The sequence below is a fragment of the Molothrus ater genome, chromosome 16 (genome assembly GCF_012460135.2).
Source record: "Molothrus ater isolate BHLD 08-10-18 breed brown headed cowbird chromosome 16, BPBGC_Mater_1.1, whole genome shotgun sequence".
NCBI lineage: Eukaryota > Metazoa > Chordata > Aves > Passeriformes > Icteridae > Molothrus > Molothrus ater.
The window spans coordinates 16,214,822-16,225,780 of NC_050493.2; the positions used below are offsets into that span (position 1 = coordinate 16,214,822).

Genomic DNA, 10,959 nt, shown 5'->3' on the forward strand with positions numbered 1-10,959 from the left:
TCTCAGTGTGTTCATGGTTTACCCCAACCCAAGTGTGACACTCCCAAGATCTACACTATACCAGAAGTCAGCCTGGATAACAATGTGGCAGTTCTTATGCAAGTGCAGCATAAACCTGAAAAGCTGTTAGAGGGTCATAGTGGATAAGGCAGGGGTTGAATGAGACTGAGAAGATTCACACTCTGTCATCCTTGCACTCATCACAAATTGTATGTCAGGCCTGACAGCCCGTGTAGAAGGAACAAGCATAGCACTCACTTGTCTTTCATCTTGTTGATGTAGTTCTCCAGTGCTTGTAAGTCTTCAGAGAGCATTCGAGGTACCTCAAACCTGTGTGTGTCTGACTTTTCGTAGCTGTAGAGAAGAACATATTAGATGTGAAATGACAGCCTCCTTATTAACTCTCTATTAATCTATTTAATCCTGTTTGCCAGCCAAACAACAGACAACACTGGCAACAACTGCTTCAGCTGTATGAGTTCACTGTATGACCAGTTGCAGTCCACCAGCACCATCAAAAATTAAAAGTTCAGTGGTACTGCCAGGCACTTGGAATCAGGGAGGTGTGATCTTCACAGCACACAAAATACTTTAAAAGTGCCAGTGATGGCCCAATGAAGTATTCCAGAAAGTTCCCCAAGCACACCTGTCTGGACAGGTCACAAATGGCCCAGGCTCCACATGGTACCCACTGCAACATCAGCCTCTGCCACTGCTGAGAGGTGACTGCCCTTCCCCAGCACCCACGTCTCCTAACCCCACTGCCCACCATGGCCATCAGTGGGCCTGCCTGAGCACAGCAGAGTTCTGCTTTGATTCTGAACAGAATTGACCTTATTGGATGATGATGATGATGATGATGATGATGATGATGATGGGAACTTTTCATATTGGAAAACTCATATAAAAACAAGATCTCAAACAAGAAATACAAGACATCAAAAATACCCTCCCCTAACTTGTCATGGGACTTGGCAGTCACAGGAGAGGATCAGCCACCAGAAGTAACCAAATCAAACTCAATTCTGCTCCAGCAGTTGTGTCTAGGACTCTCGGGAAAAGCAAATAATTGGTTTTTTCATGGAAAAGGAAGGGAAAGATGGCAGTGGTCTTCCAGAGACAAACACAGGACTGGATATGAGTGGGTTTTCACTACTGGCCCAGACAGACTCTTGACTTTTTATGACACTACACATTATTTGCATGGGAGGGTGCTCTGAGGTTTTACTGGGAATGCTTTCACTCTATGAGATAGAAGGCACCAGAAACAGGAAAATACTTTACTTATAATTTTTACTGGTCATCATCAAACATCCTCCTTCACCCAACTTCACAGGAGAAAGAGGCTCCCAGTCCCCCAGCTTACACCCAGCTGCTGCTTACTGGGTGAGTGCCAGGCTCTGCTGCCCGGTAGCCTCCAGGTGCTTGGCGTAGTTGTAGTGGGTGGTGCGCAGGTGAACCCGGTCGTGAGCCTCGGCCGTTTCAATGGCTTTCTGCCACTGGTTGGAGGCCTGGTAGAACTTGTTCAAGAGGTCATAGCGTCTGCAATCCTTGTACAGCCGCTCTGCGTCCTCCTGAGGGGAGAGGAACGCCCAAAATCCTGTCAGCCCCGACCACGCTGCATGTCAGTCACACCAGGCACTTCCTGGAACAGTTTATTAGTGCAGGGCATTGCAATGCAATTAAAGCGACAATCATTCAGTCAGAGGGTTTAACCAACTAAATATACATGGCCTAGGATAGCATGTTATTGGGAAACAGGATGGTTATGTAAAAATAAGGAAAGCATTCAGATCCTGACATTTATTGTACAGGATTGCCTGAGAGGGAGGGGAGTGACACAAGCAAGTCATCAATGATCAAATGCTGTCATCAGGAGTGTGAATCACCAAAAATGGAGACATGCTTAGGTGGGGGTACAGCTACTGATCATGCTGCCCACCCAGGGGTGGGGATTAAGAGAGGATCCTGGCACTCAGGGTTTGAGAATTAAGGTGTTGCAAGCCAGGGAACCCCTGTGGCCTCCCAGCAGATCTCAGAGGTAGCAATGCTGTTTGTGGACAACTGAGCTCCATTCCTGGGAATAAATGTTAGTAATTTATTGCAGAATTAGAACAGGAGGGTTTTGCCGGTGCTGACGCAAGGGTGGGCAAAATTTGGAACTATTCTTTTTATTCTCTGAGAGGTTCTAACTCCTGTGGAAGGAGCACTTTCCTGCTCCACCCAACTGCTGTCCAGCTGAACACTATATTTAGTAAATTAAGATTATCTGTCCAAGACAGAAAAATGCTTTCTGTCTCTTATTGTTTCAAATTTAAAAAAGCACAGAAAGTGGAAAAGGAAGATGCCTGCCCTAAGACTCTGTACAAGATGGAAAAAAGCAGTAGAACTGCATTTGTTTTGCTGCAGTTCACTTCCACCTCTCCAAACAGATCTAAATATCCAAGAGAAGCAGTGCTGACACTTTTCAGCCTCATAGTTTTCTCTGCCAGGAAGCCTTTACAAACATTTAGTTTGAATTTTCCTTTTTTCCTTACCTTTAACTCATAATAGTTACTCTCTGTCTCTCTCTCTCATACTCATCAAGTAACTATAGATTACTAAATACCTTTTCAAGCCAAATTTTAATTATTTGACCATTTTCAAGACTTCCTTTTCTGTGAAATCTTTCTAAGAGCTGAGAAATTTGCACTGATTTTGTCTGAACCTTTTCCAGTTCATCAACTATTTTTGCTGTAATGAGATACTTAAAGGCTGGAGGTCATCATTCCAGCTGTAGTTGCCCTGAATACACAGATAGGAGTTAACAAATCCAGGCCTCAGGATTTGGCATCTCCTCAAACATGGCCCCAAACTGATTTTTGCTGTCATAGCACCTTGCTATTTTTTATCTAATTCAGTATTTCCTATAGACTGTGGGTTATTTCATAAATTCTTTTCTAGTTTTTCCCTCTGACATATCATATGTCTGGATCTCTTACAGTTCCCAAATGAAAAATTTCTGGCTTTCTTATGGATCATTGCTAAAGGTATTAAATTAGTAGAATACTAATTCCTCTCTAACCAACACCAGTCAATTTTCAATCCATATGAAAATGCTGGTCTCAAATTCAGTTTAGATCTCAGTTCTATTGGCAGTCAAGGGGAATGAAGACAGACACGAGACACAAGGTCTACTTTGGGGTGTATTTGCTGCCAGGTTGGGCTCCAGATGGTGGAACCGCCAGATCTTGTCCTCTGTCTGAGCTGGATCAAGCCCAGTTCCTGCTCACACAGTGGGAGAAGTCAGGATAGAAATCTGGGTGACTAGGCATCCCTGGGACAGTACAGGCAATGAATGTGACTGACCAGAGCTCTCCAGCCCCACAGGAAAAGTCTATTTTCCCTAAACTCCTTCAACAACCTCAGGTCAGCCCTCACTCTGTGACAGCACACAGCTCTAGCCTTTCACTCTAGAAACAAATAAGTTCAAATTGGAACTTGCGTTCCATATCAGAACTTAAATATCAGAGCTCCATATCAGAGCTTAAAACATGTTTCTTGAAACATTTTAACTATAATAAAATAGAGCCTTTTTTTAAATCCAGTGAAACCTAGCTTGGAAGAGGCTTATGCCCCAAGAAAGCAAATTTTTGTTAAATGTTTCACACATAAAACAATCATCTTTAAAATATATTTCCTTTAGTCAGCAGTTTCTTTCACTGAGTAATTTTTCAGAGTCTGATATAAACCATTCACAGCTTGGCTTTACCAGCATGCCCAGCTGGATGGCCAGCACAGCCACCCTGGCCTTCTGCTCTGGCTCTTGCTCAGCCTCCCTCAGTGCCTTGGCTCCTCTGGCATGACCCATGTGCCCCAGGCAAATTTTGGCAACATCGAGCCTCTGAGTCTTCACACACATGCGAGCCATGTTCTCCCAGACAGCCTCACTGCAGGAAACAGGAAAGAAAAGGAGAGCTGTTATTGTGTTGCCTGGAAGGCAAGTGAGGTGTGAGGAGGGAGAGTGTGAAAGGGGAAACCATCAGTACCTTGGGACTGGGGTGACTGTAACAGAGACTCCAGCAGCTATGTCAAGATCAAAGAGGAACAGAAGCAAGCCCACACACAAAGGTCACTTCTTGAGCTAAATGACCCCAACCTTAAGGAAATATTGTGGACTTTGATTTACACCAATGTCTAAACAACAGCAACTACACGTCTACTCTGGAGACAGGCTGAGAGAGTTGGGGATGTTCAGCCTGGAGAAGAGAAGGCTCTGAGGAGAACTTAAGAGCATCTTCCAGTGCCTAAAGGAGCTCCAGGAGAGCTGGAGAGGGAGTTGGGATGAGGGCCTGGAGGGACAGGACAAGGGGAATGGCTTTAAATTGCAAAAGGGGAGATTCAGATTGGAAGAAATTCTTTCCTATGAGGGTGGGGAGGCCCTGGCACGGGTTGCCCAGAGCAGCTGTGGCTGCCCCATCCCTAGAAGTGTTCAAGGCCAGATTGGACGGGACTTGGAGCAACCTGGGAAGAGTGGGCATCCCTGCCCAAAGCAGGGGTGGGTAGAACTAGATGATCTTTAAGGTCCCTTCCAACCCAAACCAGTCCATGTTTGCATGTATATAAACATTTATCATGTGCCCATTCTGCTGTAGCTGCGACCTATAGACAGTCACAACTCCCACACTGATGTTCAGAAATCAAAATTTAAATTACAAAAAAAGTCTTAACCTACACTGGAAATCTCCTGTTGCAGTCTGGAGTAGTTTAAATACTGAACAACTACTGGGAGTACAATTGTTGTTCCCAGTTATAGGGAACGATGTGTAGAAAAATTACCAAACAACCACGTTCTAATATAAAACTTGCATAAAACAGACAAAAAGAAAAGCTTTGTAATGCTCAGAACAAGAACTCAGGGCTATGACCCTGGAGTTAACACTGCAAAGTCCCCTGCCCAGGCAAAGCAGGAGGGGCTGAGGACCATGCTCCCAGCTGGAATGGCTGGCAGAATTGCTTAGCAGAAGGAGCACAACAGAACTGACCATCATGGAGTGGGACAACCAAATATTTTCACACATTCTATTCACTTTTGAGACTCTTCAAAATTTCATGCAGTAGCTTTGACTAATAAAAACCATGAGCATTCAAAATAAGGTTTTTTTCAATGTCACCCTCAGCAGCGGTACAGTCTGTGCAGTTCTTAGGCACCAACACAGCACAAAGTAAAGATCTAAATTCTAAAAGCAAGGAGAAAAGAAGAAAATAATAGAATAGAATGACACTTTATGACCTGCCACCAAATTCCCTTCCAGTTTTCCTATGATTAAAATGTTTTTCTGTTTTCAGTGGCTGTGAGAAAGCCCTGCATACACAGGAGAAAGTGACTAAATGGGAAGCAGTGGAAAGGGTGAACCATGACGTGCTCATACACTAAGAAAAGGCACAGGAAAAATTCTTTGCATAATTTACTTAAGAATTACTTTTACTTGCAGTGCAACTCATATGAAGGTTTTGGGTATTAATCAATATAAGTAGTACAGACTTCACTGAGACAAACGGTACAGAAAAAATAAAAAAGGAATGAAAACGTTAAATCAGGGACAAATTTCAGAAAGATCAAAAGTGTTTCTGGTTTAGAAAAGCAAAAATACATGTCTGAGTGCTGCCTTTCTTACTACTGAGTGGTATTCAAGCATAGCCTCCTCATGCTCTTCTCCCACATGTCCAAGCTCCCCAGCTGAGGAGCCAAAAGGAATATTGAAATAAAACATGGTAATTTCAGACCTGGAAGGGCCTGACAGAAACCAATACCACTCAATACAAAAATGCTGCCTTGTGTCATCAGATGTAACCTTCCTGATTTCTGAAAAGTTGGAACAGTTTTCTCTTTTATTCCAGACGCTATCTCTATCTGGAATTGGGAAAAGTGGGAAAAACACCTTTAAACAACATTGACACGATCAACATGATGTTAGTTATGGTCACCTGGCTTTGACCAACACAGCCATCTGAGTTCTGTCCTTAGGAAAAGCTGCTTGAGGCTGTGCCTGGGCACAGCTGTGCTTCACAAGACTTGAGGAGAAGTACATTTCCCAAACTCTGAAGTGTGCCAGAAGAAGCTGCCAACAGCCAGTTGGCTTGGGGTGAAGGAACACACATCTGTGCTGGGCTTTGTCAAGCTGACTAACAGTGAGTTTCTGAAAGGAAATCAAAGTCTTTCTTTTTCAGAGCTCTGACAGCTCTCAACTCCCTCCATGCAGGAAGATGAGAGTTCATGGGCTCAAACAGGCGAGCGGATGAGATTCTTATTTAGACTACAGGGAGTGGAAACTTTTGAGAGGAAACAGACTACACAGTGTATTTTAAAGTACAGTAAAGTTAGAAGATAACAGCGTGCAGAGAGTCATAGCAGGATTTAGGAGATGTTGCTCATCATCTCTCAGCTGTTTTATGCTTTCCTGGATGGCAACATCTCCTGCCAATGTCAAAATTCAGCAGGAGCTGCTGCCCCTAGGACTCCTCTTTGGGAGCTCTTGCCCTCCCCACACCTGCCTGTGGGCCACACAGGCACCCAGGTACCTCTGCCCTGAGGAGCTGGAGTTCTGCCATCCCACCTCTTTCTCCTACACTCCAGACCATTTGCAAAATGAACCTGAGAGTCTTGAGCCATGGATATGCTGCGGGCAGCAACAAACACAGAGGGAGAAACATCTGCAGTGAATGTGCTCTGCAGTTGTTTTTATTCCAGCAGACACTGCCTTTTCCCACCCTGGCTGGGCAGGGGGTAAGCACACCAGGCTCAAACTGCACCAAAGACACTGAATTTGGGACTGCTCACAGCAGAGCACATCTTGCATGGACTCACCCAGCACAAAGACCACAGCAAGAGATGAGAGGGACAGCAAAGAAAGGTGTCCCTGCCCATGGCAGAGAGTTGGTGCTAGATGGTCCTTATGGTCTTTTTCAACCCAAACCATTCCATGATTCTAAGATTCTGAGAGACATGATCAGAGCAGCTCACCAGCACAAGAACCCACGGCAGGTGAGACCACTGACTCCCTCTGACCATTCCTTCTCCTGCTTCCACCTGCCGAAACACCTGAAGGAGTGTTTTACCCAAGGAATCCAGCCTTGTTCTGCCCAGAGCAGTTCCCACACCCCACTCGGTTTGCTTAGCAGCTGCACAGGCAAGAACAACAGCCACGGTCCCCATGGAACTGCAGCAGACATTGGTTCTTTCCAGTAGACACATCCTTCACAAGATGGACAGTGCTCAGATAAGGTACACGGAGAGAAAAGGGTAGGGAAGGGGAGGGGATCCTGGCAGCACCCACAATCCACTTCCATTTTTCTCTTCATTTCACGAACACCAACCTCAGCCACGAGATGCACAACCTCCCTGGCAGGCACACACCTCCAGCACCAGGGCAAGTTTTGCTGCCCCTCAGAAATGTGGGCAGATGGATGTGGGTCTGGTGAAGGAACAAAAAACAGGAGGTGCAGAGCAGGTTCACTTAAATCCCAGGGAAAAACCACAGTTTATCTCCCAACAGCTGCCAGTGTAGTAAGAAAGCTGAATCTCTCCATGCATCCCTAAAAGGCAGCAACTCTACTTTCCAGCCCTGGCCCTGCTGTCCATATAAAAACGCCAAATAATATTTTTCCCTGCCCCCAGCTGTGACTCCAGGAATTTCCTCTTCTTCCCCTCCTCCTCCTTTCACCCCCCCGGAAAGCCTCTCACATCTGTACTTCATCAGCCGAAGCTGGAAATTTAATGAAGCTCAGGCACAGCAGCAGTGGGAGCAGAGCCATGGAAAGGCATCCCAAGCAGCCTGGGAGCCCCAAGCCCCCACCAGGCGCAGGGATACACTGCTGCACCCTGTGCTCCCAGGCTCCAGGCCACATCCACAGTACCAGGGACTGGGGAAGCAAATGTTGATGCCTCTTAAGAGTGGACACAAATCTTACCACATATTTGATGAAAGTTTCCTTGCTTTATATCTGACCTTTCACATCTGTGTTTACAGCATCCACAGTCCTCACAAACCCTTCTGCTCCCATATATTTTTCATTGCCTAAAGCACTGAAGTTTAAAGAAAAAATGGAATATTATTTAGAAGGGCTGGAGATTTATATGTCTGAAGCATCTCACTGAAAAACCTTTTCTCCCTCTATTTAATGGGCTATATTTGGAATATGAACATTGATCAGATAAAAAAAAATCTCTTTTCAATTTGGGCCCCACTTTGTTGAACTGGACCCTATAATATACAAATTATATATAACAAATTATTATTGCATCCTATAATATTATATTCTAGATAATCACAGAACCACAGAATAGTTTGGGTAGGAAGGGACATTAAAAACCATCTTTTTCCAAACCCCTGCCATGGGCAGGAATGTCTTCCACTAGACTGGAAAACTCTAAGGACTTGAGAAGATGAGGTTTTAGCTGATGTAGCTAAATTAGGTTTGATGCTTTTAAAATAAAATGCCTTTATGGGATCCTGGTTATAACTTTCTGTGGGGCTAAAAGACAACGGATTCAAGTAATACATGAAAAGTTGTAACAGTTCAATGAGACTCTTGATAGTGTTAATGATATTATATGAGCTACTCTAAGAAAAGTCAGGCATTTTTCATGTATGATCCAAACACTGAAAGCTGATGAGGCTACTCCTAAAAACTCTTCCCTGGAAGAAACATATCATTTTGATAAAGCAGCTTCACAGAATGGATCTATAATATCCCACTGAATACACAGCTTTGTTCCAAGCTTACCCTCATGAAACCAACACCAAGAGATTGCTCCATGTGGGTTGTATGACACAAACTCCTGTGCCCCACAAAATGCCGTGAGTGCTGCAAAATGCACATTCTGCTGCCTGTTTGTCAGCAAAGAAGCATTCACTAAGGCAGTTTTTTATTAAGGATCAGGATTCCCATACTGTTTAAATTGGATTTTAGGGAAAATTTCTTCTTGGAAAGAGTGGTTGGGCACTGGCACAGCTGCCCAGGGCAGTGGTGGAGCCACCATCCCTGGAAGGATTTAAAAGCTGTGTGGATGTAGCATTTGGGGACATGGGTTTGTGGTTGGACTTGATCTTTTCCAGCCTTTATGATTCTATGACTAGACTGATTTGTTCAGCCTTTGTAAAATATAATTGCTATTGTTTTTATTGTTACATGAGAAGGAAGCTTGGACCCCCCTGAAAATACATACTCAGACTTCATCAAATCACAAAAATCAAATGGGGGGAGGCAGAAGCAGGTGTGTGACATTTCCCTAAAGGTAAATCTCTCCTGGCATTATCTGCATGTAAACATCATCTGCCTTCCTGCTGAATGCCTGGTTCAAAATAAACACAGAATCATAATAACAAGTAGTCCAAGGGGTTTAAAATATGCAAAGACAGTCATTGCTGGTAGGAAATTTATTTGAAGAATGGCGGACACTGGTGTGCTATACTGGAAGTTCTAAAACCAGAAATGTACAGAAACATGATCAACCACAGGGAAAAAGAGAAACCAAAGATGCTACAGTGCTCTCAAGGGATGAAGATGCTCAAAGTACTTAAAACTTAATTTGTTTAAAAGATTAAAAACTATCAGAGCACACAGAGGAGGGCTGAGTTCATAGCCAGGTTAGTACATTCAACTTCAGTACCTGAAAACTAATTATAGGAGCATATCAGCTTTATTGGAATTTCCCCCCCTTCTCTCACCAACAAGTCTTGAAAAGAAAATGTTGCCTTGCAAAAAATTTCAGACCAGTTTCTTTCTGTGTATTGAGTCAGGGCAGATCAGTTGGTTAGGGACAAAGCCTCTTGTCTTGGTAAGATGGAGCCACTATAAAATTAAATCAGTTTGTAATCTAATGTACTGATTACTGGGATGTGAAATCCTGTGCCAGCCCCTCAGGTGTGTGCCAGGTCTCCTCAGAGCTGAGCGGATGTGGTGCCTTCAGTGCAGTGTGTACAAGGCAATGCTACACTCGTGTGGTATTTGTGAAGCCTGAGGAACTGTGCCAGGCTCAGCTCAGGAGGGGCACGACCCCAGGCAGTACCACCTGGCTGCAGGGTAGTGCCCACCAGAATCTCTGTCCTCCTCCCGGTGCTGCCGAGGCAGCTGACAGGAACAGCAAAGAGCCGTTTGGAGTGCCAGTCTGGGGAAGACCGCTCTGGAAACATCCAAGTTCAAGAACAGTTTGGAATACCCTCAACAAGTCTCTTTACCGGGTTTATCAGAGAAGCACCTGCCCTGTGAAGAGAAGCCACTTGCCCTGTGGCAGTGCAGTCCGTCCCGGGCTGTCAGCTGGGCCATCCCACACGGCAGCAGAGCTTGCAGGGCCTGGGCACCGAGCGGGATGGGCAGCCTCCCTCGAAGCTCTGCGGAGCCCTCACCGCGCCCAGCACGCCGGGACTTGGTCTCGCCATGCGCTGACTCAACCTCACTCGCACCCCAACACTTGCCCTCTGCCTTTGCAGACACCCCCAAATTGGGTTGTTACCGGGTTGAGAGTCTCGAGATTTTATACTTCTTATTTATCTGCCACGGTCCCTCCTATGGTGCAGAGAGGACGCGGACATCAGCGCACCCCCGCAGAGCTTCCGTCGCGCTGTCCAGCAGCGAACCCCAATCATGTTTTGCTTCTAGTAAAAGGTATTTCAAAATCCCTCTCCTCGATCCGCTTCCACAGAGCTGATGCCCCGAGGGCTGAAGCTGGAATTTCCTTCTCTCCTTTTCCCGAGGAGCCCTGCTGTGCTCCCCGGGCTCTCCGAGACGCTGCGGGTCTCGGCAGCCCTGCTGGGGGCAGCGGCGAGGGGAGGAGGCATGAGGCAGGGAGGGGGCCCTCCGAGGGGAGGAGGGACAACTTTAGAAGTCTCCATAGTCTTTTCCTTTCAGGAAACGCATCCTGTTAATGTTTGACTGCCGTGGCAGTGGCTCTTTTTTTTTTTTTTTTTTTTTCAGTCG

At 45.4% G+C, this 10,959-nt stretch overlaps 1 protein-coding gene across 2 annotated transcripts in view; it reads right to left on the bottom strand.

Annotated features, from left to right (window-relative positions):
- Nucleotides 1-10,959, bottom strand: part of IFT140 (intraflagellar transport 140) — an 85,402-nt gene that overhangs the window by 4,932 nt on the left and 69,511 nt on the right. For both annotated transcript variants that reach the window (XM_036392729.1, XM_036392728.1), the window contains 3 exons: nt 3,752-3,929; nt 1,384-1,574; nt 259-354 (listed from right to left, as the gene is read on the bottom strand). In XM_036392729.1, the coding sequence (XP_036248622.1) occupies nt 259-354; nt 1,384-1,574; nt 3,752-3,929 (465 nt within the window). The remainder of the gene's footprint in view (nt 1-258; nt 355-1,383; nt 1,575-3,751; nt 3,930-10,959) is intronic.